The 20,661-nt window shown below is 41.4% G+C and overlaps 3 protein-coding genes across 4 annotated transcripts; 1 reads left to right on the top strand and 2 right to left on the bottom strand.

Moving 5' to 3' along the window:
- Positions 1 to 3,546: 3,546 nt before the first annotated feature.
- Positions 3,547 to 9,086, bottom strand: drap1 (DR1-associated protein 1 (negative cofactor 2 alpha)). The gene is made up of 7 exons (XM_054601351.1): positions 8,756 to 9,086; positions 8,026 to 8,098; positions 7,380 to 7,473; positions 6,959 to 7,084; positions 5,594 to 5,684; positions 5,170 to 5,258; positions 3,547 to 4,651 (listed from the first exon to the last, which is right to left on the bottom strand). Exons 1-7 carry the CDS (start codon positions 8,795 to 8,797, stop codon positions 4,462 to 4,464), a joined length of 705 nt encoding a protein of 234 aa, XP_054457326.1. The 5' UTR covers positions 8,798 to 9,086; the 3' UTR covers positions 3,547 to 4,461.
- A 97-nt stretch (positions 9,087 to 9,183) lies between these two features.
- c7h11orf68 (chromosome 7 C11orf68 homolog) lies at positions 9,184 to 11,228 on the top strand. Its single transcript, XM_054601188.1, has 2 exons — positions 9,184 to 9,472; positions 9,999 to 11,228. Exon 2 carries the CDS (start codon positions 10,040 to 10,042, stop codon positions 10,784 to 10,786), a length of 747 nt encoding a protein of 248 aa, XP_054457163.1. The 5' UTR covers positions 9,184 to 9,472; positions 9,999 to 10,039; the 3' UTR covers positions 10,787 to 11,228.
- Positions 11,229 to 11,236: 8 nt separating this feature from the next.
- Positions 11,237 to 20,228, bottom strand: rela (v-rel avian reticuloendotheliosis viral oncogene homolog A). Of its 2 annotated transcripts, none has more exons than XM_054601186.1 (11): positions 20,190 to 20,228; positions 19,788 to 19,823; positions 19,475 to 19,620; positions 18,396 to 18,541; positions 17,633 to 17,724; positions 16,698 to 16,832; positions 15,544 to 15,648; positions 13,597 to 13,812; positions 13,353 to 13,433; positions 13,163 to 13,243; positions 11,237 to 13,076 (listed from the first exon to the last, which is right to left on the bottom strand). In XM_054601186.1, the coding sequence occupies exons 1-11, from the start codon at positions 20,212 to 20,214 to the stop codon at positions 12,226 to 12,228; spliced, it is 1,914 nt and encodes a 637-aa protein (XP_054457161.1). In that variant the 5' UTR covers positions 20,215 to 20,228; the 3' UTR covers positions 11,237 to 12,225. The 2 variants fall into 2 exon arrangements, with proteins under 2 accessions (XP_054457161.1, XP_054457162.1); XM_054601187.1 differs by having other exon boundaries at positions 11,237 to 13,073.
- Between the last annotated feature and the right edge of the window lie 433 nt (positions 20,229 to 20,661).

Raw genomic sequence — 20,661 nt, 5'->3', positions numbered from 1 at the left:
AGGATAAAGTGCTGCCGTTAGGTTTCTGTGAGGAGGGATTTGTCTGGTATAGCTTTGAACAACAAACAGAGTTTCACGGCTATCCTCAAGCAACACATTTAAAAGCCTTTGGCATATGGCTGGTTTAATGTTCTTTGTGCAGTTTGATGGGCTCCTTACCCGACCGAGGTAGAAAAGCTGTTATGGAAATTTCACTCAAGTGGAGTCGGATTTACTGCAGTACAGTCCACTTAAGAAAGAAGTCAAAAAGCTCATTTAAAAGTTTTATTCCAAGGAGACTTCTCTCACTTTAAGTATCACCTTTCCATTGTTAAAACACTGGAGTCCAGCAGAGTAGTTCTGCAGATTCTCTTAATGAAAAATGAAACTACATTCTGTGATGCAATGATGTAATGTTTATAAAAAAAAAGCCTACAAATGTGTCATCCTCTGATATGACTTACTACAGCTCACACTGCAGCCATAACCACGCTTTCCAAAAACCACAAAACTCATGGAGAGGCCAAATTATGAGACGTTAAATCCAGGTGTTGATTCATAATTAGGGGAGTAATTCATAATTTGGATTTAGGAAGTCAAAATTTGGATTCGTTTTTCTGTGCGTTCCAATACCTATACTACCATACTATTTAGTATGCCAGAAAAATATTCAGCATGTCCACAAACAAAGAATTTCAAATTCAGTCTGCCAAAAATACCAGGATGTTCGACTACATCCGGTGGCATTTCGCAGTATGTATTTCTGGCTATTCTGACCCACAATCCTTTGAGCTGCAGATACATGAGCTAGAGAAGTTCAAGGTGCTCCGTTATGAGAAAGTATTAATATTTTCCAACTGAATGCATACTGCATGCAACAGTACATACTTTGTAAGGGAGCTGCAGTGTGTACTAAAAGTAAAAAGAAAAAGTATTCGATTTGGAACGCAGCTACAATTTTGGGCATTTTGGCGATCACCATCTTCGTTTTTGGCCATCGCCATCTTGGCTTTTTGCATTTTCCGTACAGAGTTTGGTAAAAATAAATGACTTGTGTTCTATTTTGTCTGTGTGTGAATGTCCTGCCTGTCTGTAACCCTATGTTGTATTGGTGTTGTCTTAAACAGGTCTCTCTTGAGCATGAGACCCAGTGTTTCAACGAGATTAAGTGTCTTAATAAAAGTTATATAACATTTTTTAAAGTTTGTGTATTGAGGTGTAAGAGAAATATAACATGTTCTTTCACTAAGACTTTATGTAATCACAGCTTTTTAAAAGGTGATATGAAGAACGTATTTGATTTCATACAAGTGGAAGGGTAAAAAAACCTGCTCCATTCAACATCTTGCCAATGAAAAAGTAATCCTTTACTACGGGTCGTAAATAGTTACTGTGAGCTGCACTTCATATTTGTCTGTTCCGTAGTCAAACTTTACCAAAACAATATGAATTACACAGTATTCTCTACAGTATTTTGAGAGGGTATCCGACAGGTAATCTGTTGCTTTGACAAACATTTCACAGACTGAATATGGCAATAATTGTCTGACAAGTGGACACTTCTAAAATAACAAAAAAGTACTCATTATAATACGGACATCTAGTCCTCACAGTAGCTGCTGATACTTTAGTTACTGATAGGGGGCCTTAAAGAGACAGGCGCGAAAACGGATCATTGCAGAGGGTGAATATATACTCCTCAAATTAAAAGCATGAACCTGAAAATAAGCTTAATATGTGACCTTTATTATTGCTTTTTCATTGATTTATAGTATTCCTATTGTACAGAGGGTCCATCCAAAGTGTGTTGAAGCTGCTGCCTTTAGTTTTGAGTGTGGCTCCAGGGAAGCTGCTGTCAGTCCGCCACTGAAATATTTCATCACTATTGGATGGATTGCCATTAAAGTTGCACAGACATCCATGGTCCCCAGAATTTTACGGGCTTTGGTGATTCACAGACTTCTATTGTAGCACCACCATGAGGTTGAAATACATTTTTTTCTGGAAATTATTCGACAACTCTTTGATGGCTTTCCATAAAATATAAGATTTCATCTCGCACCATCACCAGGTCATAATTTTATTTGTCCAATACAACATCTGCCAAGCTAATGACATTCCAGTTAGCCTCAGCTGTACTTTGTGTTCAGTGCTATATATACACACCCATCGCACACTTGTTATTTTGTTCACATTTTGTAGGCTTACACATCATTTAAAATAAAGGATAAGCTATTATTTAGGTGTTGTATTTTTTAATAAAACATTTTACAACATTTGTAATTTTTACTTTATAAAATAGTTGAATAGGGCACTTAAGGGACAAATATTCCTTTGCGCACTGTGACACACTTTGAGAGCCACTGGTTCAGAAGTCAGTGGCTTCATGGGAGTGGATGGGAATCAGAGGGCCACCTTTGACCCCTCCGGCTCGCTGCGTGGAAACAGTGTGCTTCCTTCTGCTAGCCCTTTGATGGCTCCCCCCTCCTCCCATGCCCCATGGCTGCCGTTTGTTTGTACACCAACCTCCTAATGTCAACCATCTACACCCCCGCACCCCCACCCCACACACACACACACACACAGTAGCCCACACAGCTGACCCCACCCTCCCCACAGTCCGCTGAGTCAACGCTTGTGCAGGAAGGATGCAGTTGTTTTTTGAGGCCCCGGCTCAGGGTTGCTTGGTCGGTAGGGTGGGGGTGGAGGGTCGGGGGTGGAGGGGAGATGAGGCGGCTGCATTTACTCGACAAAATGGACTGTTTGAAAACTAAAGGAAGCAGGAGGAAGAGGAAACGGGCTGGACGCACACTCAGGGCCAAGTGTGCCGGCTACTTGTTCTATGACGGGAACAAGCTCCTCTGTGCACACCTCTACACAAACCTGTGCCGTCTTCTACGCATCTGATTCCACTACCAGGAATAGAAATACCTGCACTGGTCTTTCAGGTTTGCACCAGTCATTGCCGGTAAATCAACGAGAGATGCGTCCACAGATGAAACTTGTTTTCATACTGCAAAATACAGAAAGTAAAGAACTCACTAAATGCAATGAGTCACAGCATCAGGACTACAAAGGATGTCTTCCAACCGGTGAAATTTAAAAAATGAAGGGGGAAGCACTTTGAAATATTTTCCCTCAAAGAAACCGCAGGATTCAGTTTTTCTTCTGGTAAACAAAGAGCTGTGTTTAACAGTGAATGCCATCTCAGATTTGCTTGATGTGGAAAGCCTTTCAGGCTCTTCCTCTCTGATATGGAGAACACAACAAGCCCAAACAAGGGTTGCTTTTTTTAATTGAAATATGAACTTTATTTTACCCATACAAAATAAAAAGAATGTTAAAAGTTTACAATACAGTGTCAACTTCAACTGTCTATTTGGAAACATTTCATATTGAGAGTGACACATAAATGGGAGCCCCATCTCTGTTTTTCACTGGATACATTTAAAACAATCTAAAAGAGGAGGGGGGAAAAAATGTTAAAGATAAATTTACTCAAACGTTGGAGGAGTGGCCAGAATAGAAATGATAAGAGGACAAAAGGAGACAAACAACTTTAAAAACAAAGTTATGGTCCGAGAGTCACAGTAAACTTCTGATGGGGCAATTCAGGGGAATTTAATGGTCGTATAAAAAAAGAATAATACTAGAGCCAACTGCCAAAGAACTAACCTCTGACAGCGTGAAAAACATAACACGGTGTAAATCATTAACCTGCTGATATGGTTGACTTCATGGCTATGGCTGTGGTTGTGGAGGTTTATAGTTCTCTTGATAAAAACGTGAATTAAAAATAGAAACCAATTCAAAAAGCTGCGGTCCAGCGAACCTATAATAAAAATACACCTGCTTCCTTGTTTATGTTTCAGCCTGACAATTGGACTGACAAAGCCGGGAAGTACACATCTTAACGGCAGTATTTCATAGCCAATCAGACTCATCTCTGCTAGGCGCCTTTGTACGAACATCAAAGGCCGTATTAAGGCTTGAACTACTACTTGAAGGATTTTTTTTCAAGCCAACCTTGGGCAACTCATTTGTTCACTTCATAAGTCTACTAGGGAGGACTGAGGAGGAAAGAAAAATGCCAAAAGAAAAAGCTACAAGGCAACACAAACTACACCTATCCTGTCTGCGGGGGCTCATGGCAAAAATGGTGACAACTGCCATTTTCTTTATAGTCAAAATAGAACAACTGACTTGTTAAAAAACATCCTGGTCGGATTCTCCTCTACAATAAAATAAAACCTTTAAAAAAAAAAAGAAAAAGAAACTTAAAACACATAATGTACAACCAGTTTCCTGTCTCCTGTGATGGCGTCTCTTTGCTTTTCGGCGGGCCGTGATGAAGAGTCTTTCCCTCCTCTGCTCGGAGCGGCCGCCGCAACAACAACTTAAGAAATCGAAAATAATGTTGAAGAGTGTATGTGCGCGTGTGTGTGTGTGTGTGAGAGTGGTGGAGTAGGAAGGAGGAGGGAGCTAAGAGTCATAGTCTTCATCGTCGTCGTCGTCCTCGTTTTTGTGCGGCTCGGGGGCTGGGGGAGGCGGTGCGACGCTGATCATGGAGGGGTGGGGGGCGAAGGCCATGCCGCCCTGGGGCTGTGCCGGAGCCATGCTGCCCATTGAGGCCATGCTGCCCATCTGCATGTACTGGGGGGGGTCGTTTGAGCTGCGGGGGAACAGGCAGAGGTGTAAACCAGATGTTAGGAGTCAATCAAATGAAAACATTATTTTACTTCCCATTTAAACATCAATAAATCACTGCGGTATTTTTTTTTTGTGAATCTCTATAAGCTCTCAAGCACAGTGTCCCAAATACCCACTAAACTCTAATTAAATAGTATGTACTAATAACTATATTGTCATAGTAAGTAAATGTACCATAAAATCTACATATTTCATTTTAGACTAACAGGAAATGAGTAATGCATAAAGTCGGAGGTTTGCAGGTCGGTCAGTTTATTAGTGCATATTATTGCATGTTGGTTGGGCGGATTGACTCTCAATTTATATTTTAAAAAACAATCAAATACTTCCCAGTGATTACTGAATAGTATTTTGGCTTGAGATGCCCATGCCTAGAAAGCTGCATTCTTAATCATTCAGCCTGTATTTTTCATCAGATTATGATAACATAAAACATTTTGTGAAATAAATTATTTAGAAACACGCGGTCTGGTTCCGTACCTGTGGAACCTGGAAGCAGCCTGCTGATTTGTGCTGGACTGAGAGCCGTCCTCCTCGTCCCCATCCGTCTCGCTGTCTTCAGAGTCATCCTGTTTCCGTCACAACAAACATACCAGTCAGCCCATTAAGATCACACACACACACACACACACACACACACACACACACACACACACACACACACACACACACACACACACACACACACACACACACACACACACACACACACACACACACACACACACACACCATTTAAACTGTATGGAGTTCAATTAGATCTTTCTGCGTGAAATGATCATTTCTCTTCTAAATAGAATTGATGTGCTTTCAAAATATTTTTTTTCTGTGCTCCAAAAGTAAAGTAAAAAAAAATAACGATAAAGCTGTAGATAGTTATTGGTACATGCAAATAAACCCCCACCTCTTGCTCCGACTCTGTGCCAGACAACTTCTTGTCCTTGCCTTTGGAGCCAGCTCCCCCATTCTTGCGGCCAGAGCCTGGTTTTCTACCCCTGGGGAGGAAAAAAAACAGAGAAAAAGAACAAAACATTATGTGCATCATTCAGATAAACAGACACAATCCTGAGGTGGGGAATAATGTGGTCAATACTGCTGGTGAAATGGCTTTCAGCTATTTATATTCAAAGACCCTGTGTCTCCGCATGCCTCAATCCCTTAGCTGAGACCATGTGTCTAAATATTAGGAGCGTACAAGCACTTTAAATTCAATCAGAATCGAATCTGCCACTCTTTAGTGAAAATAAGTTAATTTATGTGTAATTATCTGCCAAGCTCTCTCTTTCATTTAGCTGCAGTGCTTGATTTGAGAGTCAATACTGCTTTTTCTTCGCTACAATCCTCTATAATTAGTGTACCCTCTCTTGTTTTTTTCTTCTCTTTTCTTTGTAGTTCATCTAAAATCACGAAATAAAATGGAAACGGTGATCTTAAGGATGACAAACGTATTGCTTTGGACAATTTATGTTTACAGTAGCAGCTGTTCCTGGAAAAGGAAAAAACAACCCTCCTTGTGTCCATATACGTAGCTGAGTGCTGTTGAGTGATTAATTTCTAAATTGTGTGGGTGCATGCACTTATCAGAAATTACTGAAAGGATTGACAGAGAAATTACAAGTATACGAGTCACCAGATGCCTCCAACAACGTTGTCTGGGGTCATGTAGAGAACGTCAAACACGATATAGATACATGAGCATTTTCTATCAGTCCTGTGATAGTCAACACGTTTAAGAGCTATCTTTTGTCAGTGATTCGGTTTAAACAAGAGACTGTGTTTACTGGTGACTCTCAGCCGAGTGCATTGTGGTTGCTCTTAGTAACAGCAGCTGTTGAAAACACAAACAGAACATGTAGGTGTCCTCGTAAAAGCCTTAATCAATTTAAATACATACTCGTCTGTGTTTATTATTTATGCTAACCACGGACGCATTCATTCGTCTGAAAGTCACAAGTTAACACGGTCACTTGTTAAACTGAAACACACCTGTTGCTCTGAAATGGTGTAGATCCTGTCTGAATTATATAGAAATTAAGTCCCCTGTTGGAATATCGATTCTGACAACCGAACATGCAACAATCAGACATATTGATGCTGGTAAAGGTTTTTCTATGTTTAAAGTTCGCTAACTCGTCTGGGGCAAAAATGCCACTTCTGTTGCTAACATGAGCATGCATGTTTCTGATGACGTTGGCTGAAAAAGGGTCTATACCTACGTGTTACTGTGTGTGTATGTGTGTGTGAGAGAGAGAGAGAGAGAGAGACACACCTGCGTGGGACTTTTTCTCCTCCCCCCTCTGTGTGGTTCTCTTCCCCCTCGCCCTGCATGTCCGGCACCGTTGCCACCAGGTCTTTCAAGAAATCAAACTGTTGCTCCAGCTCAATACACTGCTTTCTGTGAACACACAATTTTAGATCAGTGCATTGCCTCCTTCACAGACTTGAGAAAAAGATTAAATGAGCACTTAATATTTATTTCAAAGGAAGTGAGCACCTTTTCAGCTAAATGTGTCCAAAATCAAATAACTTCAATATGATTTCCTGTTACTATCCAGCTGCCTGAATTCACATCTGTGGTATGTCGGTCACAATGAACTGCACTGAGGATCACTCTCAAACTAGCCCACCTCCAAAACATTGCCGTAAGGACCAGATTCTTTACCAAGACACACACGAACACAGAAACTTACAGATGCGATGTTGTCATCGTCTTTGCATTCCTAGACTGGGTGACTTGACAGGCCTTTGTAAGCAATGATTCCAAAAAAAGCTCCAGGGCTCTCGCTGACATCTTAAATTAAGGAAATTACGATGTAGCAGGGAGATTTTCTGTATTTGTAATACTACCTGATTGAGTGCCAATGCACAACGTATACACAACGTCAAGCTATGGCTGACAAAAGTTGTTTTTTTTTCATTATTGATTCATCTGTCATAAAATATGTTCAATTTCGTCGTTAGTCTAGAAAGTGTAAAATGTATAATGCACATGACAAGTTCCCAAAGTCCAAAATGTCTTCTTTTTTTCTGGACAACAGTCCACACCCAAACAGTTATTCACTTGACATTGATTTAAAATTCAGTAAAAGCAGCAAATCTTCAAATTGGAGAAACCTTAACCAGCAAAGGTTTTGCTTGCTTTAACAAACTAAAAAGTTGATTATTGTTCTGTTAATTGACTGGTTAATCAAGTGATTGTTTCATCTTAAAGTCCAACCATATTAGAAGATCATTAGACTAAATGAATGGTACAATTCATATAAATAAATTCTGTGAATTCAAAATACAGAGATTATCTGGTACATGCACCGAAGAGATTTTGGGCAGGAAGGATACAAATAATAACAGGTACTGCTGCAGCCACTTTGCCTATTTCTTCATCTGTCTGCATAATCTTCTTAATCCTTGCCTGTAAAGAGAAAAGGTTCAGTATTACCTATGCTGTGTTTGTAGAGTCAGCCAATGCCTATTTATACATTGACACCATTTCTTTATGAAAAACAAGACTTTTAGACAGATTAATGCAACAAAACTCAAAGTTCGTTAACTTGACAACAAAATACAGTAAAGTTACAGCACATTTTGTAATCGTGGCTATCATAATACAACTTTAATGTTCAAAAGTATTCATTGCCGGCATGTTTATGGGTGATTCTATAGTGTTTGCAATGTGAATACCTAAAAAAAAATCGCTTAATTTGCACCCACAATCAACAGAAACCCCCAGATTCATAGCATTCAGTTTCACTTAGCTTGGCATGCTAAAAACAACGATAATTTGTGGACCCGTTAGAAACTTACGTCGCACGCCTCAAATGTGCCATAGCTAGCTCTGGGATGCAACGCTAGTTGGCCAATTCATTCAAAGCAACGACGTTGGTATCACGGTACTAGTGCAGTTCACATTTAAGCGTTAAAAGACTTGCGTTTGTAGTTGGCTTGTTAGCGCTCTAGGCAACAACATAGGCCGAATCCCAGTTAAGCTAGCTACCAACGCTAGCTTTCCACCAGACAGTCAGCTAACGTTGCCCAGTCTTGACACCGGTTCAGCAAAGTTTAAACTTACCGGAGGGAATCTGGCGTTGTATTTCTTCTTTTTGCTAGGCATAATTAAATCACTTGGATGGCTATCCTAAAATAAAAGGCAATATAACCTCGAAAATTGATCTGTATCATACATAAATCGACCCCACCGCGCACACACTAGATAGCGATAGCTTCCCTGCTAACTCGTTAGCACGTCGTCACTCGTTCCCGTCGCCTGGCAGGTCAGCTCGGATCCGCAGGGTCACAGCGCCGTCAATTTTGGAGCAACTTTGTACAGAAGTCTAATGTAATATCACGTTATTATGTCAATAATGTATCACGGTTGCACTTCATAACTTAACAGAATGAACATGACGAATGAATGAACGCTTGCATATTTTGCAGATATATATTATATATATATATATATATATATATATATACTAAACTTCTTTTTTTCTGCGCCGAAGTTTTGTATCAAATACGGTTCATTTCCGAGGTACGTGATTCACCATTAACTAGATTAGTCGGTTGGCAGGGCAAGGGTATACGGACATTTTGATCGCGTTTTCCACATTGCTCTTTGATAATGAGGATGTGTAAAGTGCACAGTGAGGATTCATTGCGTCGCTCACGCCCCCGTAACTGCACGAATAGGCGCGCAACGCAACCAAACGGCGGCGAGCTTCACCACCGCAGTCGGCTTGTGCGGAAGAACAACACACTGCGGAAGAACAACACACTGTAACATCCACAGGTATGTTAAGCCTCGACGTTTGCGACGAATGTGCCATACGTCCCACCGTCCACATGGGACACATGCACGTTACAGCGTTGAGGATGGTCAACAGCTGGCTGTAAATAGCTAACCTCCACATTTGTGAAGAAGACGAACATGGATCAAATGTTGTAATAATGTAAAATGGCTGGCTGGCTGGCTAGCTACAATTAGGCTGAAGCCTAGAAGTTACAAACTTCGTGTTTGTTACATGTCAACTGTAGACAGAACAAAATCGCAATGGATAGACAATTATATTTCGTAAAATAATCTGTGATAGAGAAACGATCTCGGGGGCTATTGAACAATTGTTGCTAATGTGGGAGGCTAACGTCAGTAGGTGACGTTAGCAGAGTTGGTAAACATCCGCTAACAATCCAGCTGTTCACTTTGGCCTTGATTTAGAAGTACCGCAAACTAACACAGAGGCTGCATCTGTCTTTTCTTTTTTTTTCTTTTTTTTTAACATACAGTTTAATACATAACACCCTCCTCCTTTCAATAGGAGAAGTTCCAGGAGTTGTTCAATAGCCCCACACTGACAGCATGATGGAGGAAGAAGTGGCCCCTGTAGATGGCGAGGTGGAGACCCATTTTGCTGCAGAGATTTATGCTGCTGAGGCCATGGCTGCAGACATGAACCCCTGGATTGTGTTTGACTCGAGAAGAACGCCCAGATCCGAGTTTGACGGCTGGCTGGAGAGCAATGGGCCCTCACAAGTGAACAGGTTTGGTGATGAGGAAAGTGGTGTTAGTCCTGTGGGGTGGATCGCTGTGATGGGCCTGAACTACAGCCCCAGCAACGGGGATGTTACGGGTCTCCAGGAGAGCTGGGAGAAACATTTGGACAGCGGCCGGCCTGTCTGCTTCCAGACAGTGAAGGAGCTGGCCCTGAACCACGGAGTGCTCGCGGGCAAATGGCTGATGCACTTGGACTCTGGTTTCAAGTTGGACCATGCCTGGGAGTGTGTGGCCAGAGCAGCCCTGGATGGCAAGATCGGTCAAGTTAAAGTCAGTACCCATGATCCCAAGAGTGAGGGCAGGCAGGTCATTTGTGTCTATAACCAGAACTTCACTGATGAAAGCGAGGTTATAAGGCTGGAAAGCGCCATCCGTGCCACAGGGGTCAAATGCTCCCTCACCTACAAGCCCGACGTGTACACATACCTGGGAATCTACAGAAACAACCGCTGGAAACTGCGTCCAACCATATATGAGAGCAAATTTGACCTTGAGTGTGTACCCAGGCGTTCCCACATTTTCAACACAGTCGCCAATCTTGAAGTAACATAAGCCTCTCATAACAGGATACTCTTGGAGAACGGGTAATGAAGAGGCACTTGGCGATCCCATGAGCTGGGTTGTGCAGTACATCTCACTGATTAAAAGGGATTTGAAAGTCAGTTGTTGAATTTTGAATTTGATCTCAAGTTCTTCCTTTTGTCAAAAAAAAACAAACATTAAGTCTAATTTCAGTCTGTAATATTTCCTAAGTGACCTGAACTATTGTCACATTTTTGCATTGATTCTCTTGTATTCACAAGAGAAATGATTTGTGTTCTTGATGTTCTGTCAACACTTACCTGAGGGAAAGGGTGGCCGAAGATATCCTTGATTTGTATGCACAGAGAATAAATGTTCTTTTTTACAATATACATATGTAATTTGTTTGGATTTAGTTTCTGGTTCATATGGAACCACCATAACAGAGTTGCCAAATAAAATCTACTTTTGAAGGCCATCTTAATATGTTGTGGTTTTTATTGCCAAGAAAAGTGTTTCGGAATTTTGACAGAATTAATCAATAATTACAGCAAGAAGGCATATAGTATAATCTGCTCACAACATACCAGTATAAAACAGCATTATTTTAACTGGAAGCATCTTTTACTACAGAGTAAAGCAAATTCACCTACAGCCATTATTCACAAAATAACTGTAGAAAAACTGATAAGACACAAAAACAAGATCTGATACAGCTCCACGAGCGCGAGCTTCTGTGATATAAGCATGTACTTATAAATGTTGCTTGTTTGATAATTACTTATATGTAGACCTTCATTTGGTTTGTAACACATTACTACATTTTGTTGAGACTCAACAATGGCACCTGTATGGGAAGGTTGTCAGTTACTGCTGACATTCAGAAAACATTCCAAAGTAATACATGGGGATAATAATCACAAGGACAGTGGGATCATATGCATAAACTTACCTCCAGACCTAATTACCTGCTGAAAATACCAACCGCTTTGTTTGAAATCAGAAAGCAGACCAAACGTACACATTTCAGAGTGATAATCACAGTAACACTGACGGGAGCTACCACAATGGTTAGAATGATGAGTACAAAAACATGCTTAACATGTTCCACGGGCAAACATTTGAACAGATGCCTTCAGCAATGCATCTGCTCTGATTGTTTTTATAAACTGATGCTGAACAAGGGCTATGAAATCTGAAACGGGTCAGTCCTGTCTTTTATTATTTGTCAGTCAAACTGTATTTAAAGACAGGGCAAAACCCTCTAATTGAACACCATAAAGAGTCTTTGCTGGGGTTTCTATGAGCCACAGTGAGCAGATTTGCTACATTCTGCTGCTTACAGCTCTATTAGATCCACCTCATTTTGACTTTTCTAACAAAAAAGGTCTTTTTGTTCCGAGCGTTAAAAGGGCAGATACAAGTGGTTATGTATATATGTTCGTAAAAAAAAATCCCTTGGATACACTTTAAGTCGGGTGTCCTGAAACGAACCCAGCTTGGCTTCCATTGTTAAAAATGGAAATAAGACGCTCCTCGTCAGCGGACATCAACTCGTCAAACTCATCCAGAACAGCGGGCCGGTGGTTGCTGTTGCTGGACGCGATGTCAATCATGCCCTCGTTTTGGAGCAGGTTGACGATGCTGTTGGGGTAATTCATCCAGGTGCTTCCTGGGATGCTGGCAGGGTCAGAAGTGTTCTGCGATGCTGCGTTGTGGGCCGCGGTAGAGGAGCTGGGCGGGGCGGCTTGTTGACACGAAGCTTGCGCCAACATGGAGCTGCCGTTTCCGCTCTCGTTTATGAGGCCGGGGTGCAGAAGGTCCTCAAAATCTTCCATGTTCAGGTTGTCCAGGGTGGCTTGCGCCTGGGCTTCGGAAAAGCTAGGGAACTCTGGGATATCGTCGTCCGCAAGTGGTGCGTCCACACGGAACGGAGAGCACTGGAGGGTGTAGGAGAGGCCGGTCTGTGAAGAGGCCAAGCTGCCCTGAGAAGCTGCGTGCTCCTGGGCCATGGCGGAGGAAATGTTGGGGAAGAATTGATGAAGGTCTGACAGGTTGACGGTTGACAAGTCCTGGTTGGCAGTGGACATGGTGGTAGAGGAGCCGGGGATGGCTGCCTGGCTCGCTGTAAAGTTGGGCACTGGAGTGGCTTTGGGCTGGGGGCCCAGGTTCAGGTTCTCCATGATCCTCCATGTCTGGTTTGTAGTTGCAGTGGAGATGGGGGCCTCGACCTTGGGCTGGACCGAGAAGAGCTGGCCCGGTTGATACGAGTAGGAAGGCTGGGGTTTAGCTCCAATAGCACCAGAGGGCACCGCAGCTGCTGGAGAACACACACAAGTGTTATTGCTACACATGTTCAAAAGCCAGCTATCCATGTCTTTAAGACAAATCAAACAGACTCCCCACCTTGTGCATTCATTGATGGAGGCTTGGCTGTGACTGTCCTCCTTGCCGGGCTTATGTGCCGTCTATCTTGTGGCATGGACACTAAATTCAAACGGACATGGTTACATTACATTACATTACAACTAACTACTTTATAATAAATACAGTATAACAGTGAGAGCGATAGAAAAAAAGAATCCCATCAACGTACCACTAGATAGCATGGGCCCCAGCTTCAGGCTCTGGAACATGTCCCCTGTACGCTTTCTCTTCTCACTCAGCCTGTATTCATCTACAAGAGGGCATTTTTATGAGCAGTTAGAAGACTGGGTTTTTAGAGTCAATCGAAAAATTAAACTCTTGGGCATTCGAGATGTTCAATATCCTCTGGAAAAGCTTACATTAGTAACGTATGTGACTTCATAATATGGAATGATGGGAACATTGCATCTCACCTGGGTCGGCCGGCAGGTACTGGAAGTCCATTGGCTCGCTGACCTCGCGGTCAGAGGGCCGGCGGAGCTGCATCTTGACTCTAACGGGCTCGCTGAGGTTAGTGTCGCGGTATGGCGGCGTGCGGAACACAATGGCCACCTGCCTGTGGACGTCAGCCTGGGAGAACGTGCCCTTACCCTCCCAGGAGTCCTGGAAGAAGCGCACTTCGATGTCCTCTGCAGGGCGAACAAAAAAAAAAAAAAAAAAAAAAAAGGAAATTCAGGGCGCCATACTATCTTTTAATCGTGGTTGACACGCTGGCAACCAGACCTCAGATTTTGGGTCCGAAACTAAAAATATGGTTGCCATTTTTAGTCACCTTATATTTTGAGTACTCAAGATACTGTGCAGTTAAACGTCGGCTAGATAATGGAAATGTAACATAAAATAATTAAAGCTTTATTACAGTAACCAAAGCATTTTTTGTATTTTAGCTGAAACTTGCAGAATTTGAATCCTAAGTGTTATCAGTTAATGTGTCCACCCTCGAGTTCTGATATACAAAGTAGCAGCAGACTTTCAGTAAAGAAGGACGGCCAAAAAGTGTTCGCAAGGAGCAGAGAGGCTGAAAGTTTTAAGAGTTCTATCAGTGTCACAACACCCATGCAGGAAATCCTTCGCAAGTTAACCTCATGATATACTGCAAAAACCTTCAAATTTAGCAGGCCCGCAAACACAGTGGGAAGCAGTAAGATGTCATGTTACACATATGGCATGTTAGTAATTTATTAGAAAGTATGAAGAACAAGAAGTGGACAGCAGGATAGAGGAAGAACGCTTTTGGTTTGTGATGAAGTCAGAGCTATCGTGTCTGCTTTCCATTACACAGCCGATGCTGTGACAGGCGACAAAACCAACAGTGGCGCTGAGCAAAAATATCACTTCATACTGGTTGTGTGGAGGAAGTGTTATCTGAGTGCAGAGGTTTTTTTATATGAAATGTATATTTAAAAGCTGCAATCTTTTATTCCTCTAGGCCACACAATCAAGCTGAAAACGTAATAGTGACATTATTACAACACATGTTATCAAACGCTAGTTGCTAACTTAGCCTGCTGTGTGGAGCTGGACACAAAGTGTACAGTGGTTTTTAGAGGTTTTCTTAAGCTAAAAACAGCTGCTGCAGCGAGTGATGGCAGGAAACCGAAACAACGAGCTAAAAGAGGCTCAAACACGAAGCAAAGCTGCAGAGTTGGTGATAATTCTTTGTAGGTTCTTCACTAAGAGCAACACCTTTCATATTAAACATAGTCATTTGATCCATCATCAAATAAAAGCGTTTATTAGTGCAGCGTTTAAGGTCCGCTATACAACATTCAGAGCATTAGCTTTGAGTAGCAACTATTTGGTAAGACCCACGCTCTGGTTCCCGCTCAGGTAAACACTGTTAACTCTGTCAGCAATTTTTGCTGTTGTTTGTACTGTTAGCACCGTTAGCTGCAAGCCGATGACCCGGCCGTCTCCACGCTGAGAGCCTTGTGGACGCAATAGATAGGCTCTGGGTTTTGCATTTTGCACATATAACGTTCATTTGTGAAGGTTATCACTAACAAATAGGACAAAGGCTGCATAACAACACACGTATTCAGAAGCAATGCATTCAAAACATATGGAGTACACGACACCTTTTGATCAATAGTGACAAGGAGTCATTTATGACAAGCCATGATGTGTTAAACAAGGAGTCATTTATGACAAGCCATGATGTGTTAAACTGCAGTTAAATTGGCTATGAATGTAACTGTAATTTATGAGGTTGTCTATTTCATCATCTACTGTGAACATAAAGGTAATCACTGAATGTAATGCACTTTAATATGAGAGTATGGGTTCTATTTCCAAGCACACAATACTTACTTTATATCAGTATTTCTGTCCAAAGCACACACAGTAAAGGAATATTGTACCTTTTTGCACTTTGTCACAAAGAAGGAAGATTTCATCCCCTCCTTTGCAGCTGCCAGAGTTGCGGTTGACTCGGCAGATCTTCAGCTCAGCTGTGTTTGGGGCCCCTTTAAGACAGAAAAAGCTTTATGAATACATAAAGATACAAATAAATACAAGACAAAGGCTTTTGATTAACACCAGACAACTTGTAAATGAAGAGGAATTTGGACTGTGACTGACAAGTCAACATCCCAGACCTTAAGCAGCCAAAAGAATAATCATTTCCTCTCTATAATTCCTTTTTTATGGTCTTTCTGCTGTAAGCCTGCAAATTTCCCCGCTGCGGGACTAATAAAGGATTATCTTATCTTATCTTATCTTATCTTTCCCGTTTGTACTTAAAGGCACTGGGAGCGGTTTCTATTGTTTCTCATGACTTTGAAGCAAAAGGCAAACTGCTCACTTTGTCTACTCTGAATTCAAAAGTATGATAATTTAATTTATCATGACTGCGCTCATTTTGAAAACGCAGGCGTGGCTTTAATTTGAATAGTGGATATCCCATTCCGAAAGTGAAACACAACCAAAATGGAAACAAAATATTCACACTAGCGATCTGGAGCAACGGACAGATCTATGTTTTAGATCCTCAGCTGAGACACAGCACCGTGAAGACTCCTGACATAACACAAGATTTATGTATTATCTTGATGGGATATGAACACTAAACACTTTTAAATGTACAGGGAGTTTTAAAATGTTTCACATTCATTTAATTTCAACATAAACTTTTCAAAATGTTGCAACCATCATATTTTGAAAAAGACTTTAGGGCAACAGCCTACATTCTATATACATACACTATCTCTATATAGAGCTGTGTGTTAGATTAGGCTTTGAGTTAAGAAGCGCTCAGCAACTGAATGGGAATTGATCTGATTGAGTCGAACTCTTGTAAATACCTTCAGGCTTACAAGAAAGGTTCCAACGCAAAGAGGAACAAAGAGTGTCAGAGGGAATTGAAGGTTGCACAAGTTGTAAAGGTTGGAGTGAGAACCTGCTTACACAGATACTGGTATTTCAATAAAATCCAATAAAGGTTTATCACTTGACCCTGATAAAAAAAAAAAAAATTGTATATGTTCCTGTCTACACATATGTGTGACCCACTCACTGTTGTCATAGATGGGCTGCGATACCACCGGCTCCAGAGGAATCAGATCCCCTGAAGGCAGATTGATGGAGGCCTGGAAGCAAAGCCGGACCGAGTTCAGGTCGAACTCCTCCTCCCACACCTTGGCCTCGGGAACTGCAGCCAAGACACAGCGGGGGAAAGGGTGGGGCACACAATCAGGCAAACACAGCAGTGTGGCAGAGCACGGCATCCTGTCATATGTAGGCTATCAGTATTTAAATCAGTCAGGGGCGACGGTAACAGATTACACTTCCTGTTGTTTATGTAACTGTATATATACACATACCTCATTTGGCTAAAAAATCCAGCTGGTTATCAGTCAGATTTTTTTAATTTCAGTACTATCATTGTTTCGTCTCGTTTTTCGGTAGATGTGTTGAAACAGTGGGGACGAGACTACGCCGTGGAGGCTATCACTGCTAATGCTTACTAGCCAATTAGCTAGTTCTTAATACAGAAGAGGTAAAAGCTCAACTGGCTACAGGTTAAAAAAAACAACAATGTTGTATAAATAGAAGGACAGATAGACACAATTATAAAGTGAAGATATCACACCCTCCACAAAATGTATCAATGACAGAGCAGCTGTCAAGCTACAGTTTTTTTTACCTTTTTTACTTGTATAAGATAAGAACAGACTATTTAAGCTAGTTGGTTAGCCTTTCAAATTAAATGATTCAAATCATTGAGTAACTTCCGCTTGAGTATATTTCAAATAACATTCTATTTTCTTTTATCAGCATGTTTAACGACAGACATGTCTGTTGTAGCTCAGTGAAATAATAGTCTTTACATATGTCAAGGGACTCTCTCCACACAGCACATTGACTTTTCCCACAGTGATAGATTTAGCAGAGAAAAGGCAACACAGAGAGCTTTGTGTCGCACACTCCTCTTTTGGCACCACCACTTACTGTTGAAGGGGTTATTGTTGGTCTGCAGCCTACAAGTGATGGCCTCGTTCACATCCTTCTTCTTGACACACTGAATGCCCAGGTTCTGAAAACTGAAAGCAAGTACAGTCTCAGACCGAAACCAAAAGACAGAAACCACATGTACTTTCTCATTTGATATAATTAATTCTTACATACAACAGATGAATATGTCCAAGACATACAATAATATGAACTTGCTAAAATGACTGTTTAACTGATATTCTATTTCATCTGTATTTATATTCTGAGACCCTATTCTCAAAGTGATCTAGAACTCTTTTTCGTTTAGCAGTATACTTACTTTTTATCAGTTCATTTTCACTGTGAAAAACAGATGACTAATATAAAAAAGTACACTTCATCACTCTGTATCACAATGCTGGCAGTGAAGGGCAGTGCACACTGTTTGTTTAAGCTTCCTAACACAGCAAAACAAGCAGAGGCAAACTCAACTTCGTTGTTAGGTGGGTTACCCTGTTAATGTTTTACTCATCTCCAAACCCAAACTTTAACCAAGGCGACAGTAAACACGTCACCTCCCAAAAATGATGTTGTCCTTATCTCGTGCAGTCTCGAACAAAAGCCACCTTGTTTTGATGTGGTGCTGTAGTCACAGTTCAGTGTAATTTTGAACACCGGCAATAAAAGCGGCATCATTTCCTCAAGTTTCTCTCAAGTGCTAGGGACACAGAGCACGGTGTCTCCGTCACATGTGAAGTCACACGTCCCCTCTCCAGTCTACCTGTGTATTCGTCTCTCCTGCAGGTCGGCCTCGTAGTAGCCATGTTTGCAGTCTTTCCCCACCAGTTCGTGGGGGTGAGGCTTGTGCGGTGCGTTCTTTGTCACCAACGAGATGCGAACACGCAGGGGGCCGCTGTAGTTGTGCACCTGTGAGGGGGGAATATGTTGCACTTGAATGATTCCAAAAGGGAATTTTCTGCTATGTAACACAGCTCTTAATCCATATGGTAGGGAAGGGTTAGCTTCTCCAAGCAACACAAATATTTTAAAAGAAAAACCCTCAAAGGAATAGTTGCTTTCTGAGAGTCAATGCTCAGCTAAGCATAAAGACTAGAAACAGAGGTTAACAGAGAGCCAGGAGAATAGTGTGTGGGACAGGTAAACAGGAGAGGTGTAAGAAGACTAAAAATATATATTTTTTTAAAGGTAGAAATGTGTCCCTATTGTTATGTCTCTTTATTTAACCATTTCATTTATCCTTGTCCACTGTTTAATGTGCTTATTTATTTATACTCTTCTAGTCCCAAAATACACTCCTTCATATTTTATCATCTGTTATATGAATCTTTCAAATACATGTAAATTAGAATTGACACAACAACATACTGTATGTGTAATCTTCTCAATAAAAGTATTTGAAAGGTATACATCCCTAACAGCAAAAGAATAGTTAACAAATATATTAATGACAGACCAACAATACCAAACAACACAATAATAATAGAAACAAATACTAAGAAACAAATTTGAAAAAAAAGAAACAGCTAACCTGCCTCTGTCCAGAGGAAATTAAATCCACCTGCAGTACCAGCACCTCTTAAGCTAATAATTAATTATTTATTTTTACACTCATTATCGATTACTTTGCAAGGGATTTTTTAAATTAACAAATTGATAATTTTGTCTATCAGGTGTCAGAATTGTAAAAAATGTTATTTTGTATGATCTGCTCCTTAGTCAGTGCGTATTTAATTTTCAACAGCAAATATAGTAGAGCAGTATTGTGTTATAGTAGCAATATGGTAAAAAGTAGGGATTTTTGGTAAATGGATCACAGCTAGAAAACATGCTCGATCTCACCTTGATGGCTGGGTGGGTCTTAGTGGTGTCGTTGCTCTTCTCTCCGGGGATGCTTCCGGCTGAACGTCCCTCACACTTGTACCTGAACCTCATCCCCCTCTGCTTCGGCTGCTCGATGATCTCTATGAAGGGGTTCACTCCTTGGACTGTAACAGAAGAAGAATGTGACATAGTTGAGGTCAACACAACCAATCAGTGTGTCAACACAGAAATCGCTCTTTCGTTGATCATCGGTACACACAGTGTTCAAATGTTTACTCATGACCTCCAGTTCATATGGAACACTGGGCATATACGGGAAATTGTTTCTTACCTGGGTTGAGCGGGGTCAGGCCCCATCCATACACAGCTGTGGTGGACAAAAAACAAAAAAAAAGACATGTCAACCACTTGTTAGTCAAAGTATTTAGAGCGATTAGTGGTTTACCATCCACATTGCATGACACACAGCATACAGTGGCAGCAGCGATGACAAAAAGCATTCAGCACATATTTGTGGTTTAGTAACAGTTTGTCATTCGTGCTCTGGTCTGGGTGGAAATCTACTAGACAGAGCAGCGTCCAAAGAGGTCAAAGGGTGCTGAGAAACAAGGGCTTCCCGCCTAAACGTAATTAGTCGCCGTAAACTGCCTGTCAACCAAGGAAAAGGGGAAGAAGTGCAGAATAAAGCAAACAATGTCGACGGGAAGGGTGTGTTATATCGGTGTCCGATTACCTGCCTTGTTGCGAGGAGCCTCCATTGTAAGCGCTCTAGTTTCAGGGACTCGGTTAATGAACCGCTGAGATTCATAAAAGGACTCGAGGTGTGACACAGGATCAGGTGGTCAAAGCTCCACCCATTAGCTTGTAGGACTTGTTTGATGTGAAAGTATGGGTGGGATGCTTTCCAAGCTGTAACATGCCTGAGTCACCAGATCAAACTCATAGAATGTGGATCAAATGACAATCTGTTGGGACTTTTAGCTATATTATGCAGGCTTAATGCAAATGTTTATGGATCTTGGAACCAAAGAAAGCATTAAAGCCTATAAGTGTGTAATAATCACACTTGTGACAAACTATTTGAGAGGCATCCCTACCTAGTTATTCAGCCTGATGTTGTGAAAGTGAAAGTAAATGACTACCACAGGCTGGCCTTGAGAAATCACTTGATATACTAATATCAGACCTGAAGCATCAGAGTCACT

The sequence above is a fragment of the Anoplopoma fimbria genome, chromosome 7 (assembly GCF_027596085.1).
Source record: "Anoplopoma fimbria isolate UVic2021 breed Golden Eagle Sablefish chromosome 7, Afim_UVic_2022, whole genome shotgun sequence".
NCBI classification, from domain to species: domain Eukaryota; kingdom Metazoa; phylum Chordata; class Actinopteri; order Perciformes; family Anoplopomatidae; genus Anoplopoma; species Anoplopoma fimbria.
The sequence above is the reverse complement of the archived record's forward strand: the minus strand, read 5'-3'. Positions and strand labels throughout refer to the sequence as shown.

Bases quoted from the DNA above. Each gene is read 5' to 3' on its own strand.
- drap1 (XM_054601351.1), bottom strand. From the start codon at position 8,797: ATGCCTAGCAAAAAGAAGAAATACAACGCCAGATTCCCTCCG. The intron at 7,474-8,025 runs GTATCCTTCCTG...TTAAGATGTCAG, and splicing joins AGCAGTACCTGTTATTATTT to CGAGAGCCCTGGAGCTTTTT. The intron at 7,085-7,379 runs GTAAGTTTCTGT...GTGTGTTCACAG, and splicing joins ACGATGACAACATCGCATCT to AAAGCAGTGTATTGAGCTGG.
- c7h11orf68 (XM_054601188.1), top strand. From the start codon at position 10,040: ATGATGGAGGAAGAAGTGGCCCCTGTAGATGGCGAGGTGGAGACCCAT.
- rela (XM_054601186.1), bottom strand. From the start codon at position 20,214: ATGGAGGCTCCTCGCAACAAGGCAG. The intron at 15,649-16,697 runs GTGAGTGGGTCA...TCTGTCTTAAAG, and splicing joins GCAGCCCATCTATGACAACA to GGGCCCCAAACACAGCTGAG. The intron at 13,077-13,162 runs GTGGGGAGTCTG...TGTGTTCTCCAG, and splicing joins TCCATCAATGAATGCACAAG to CAGCTGCGGTGCCCTCTGGT.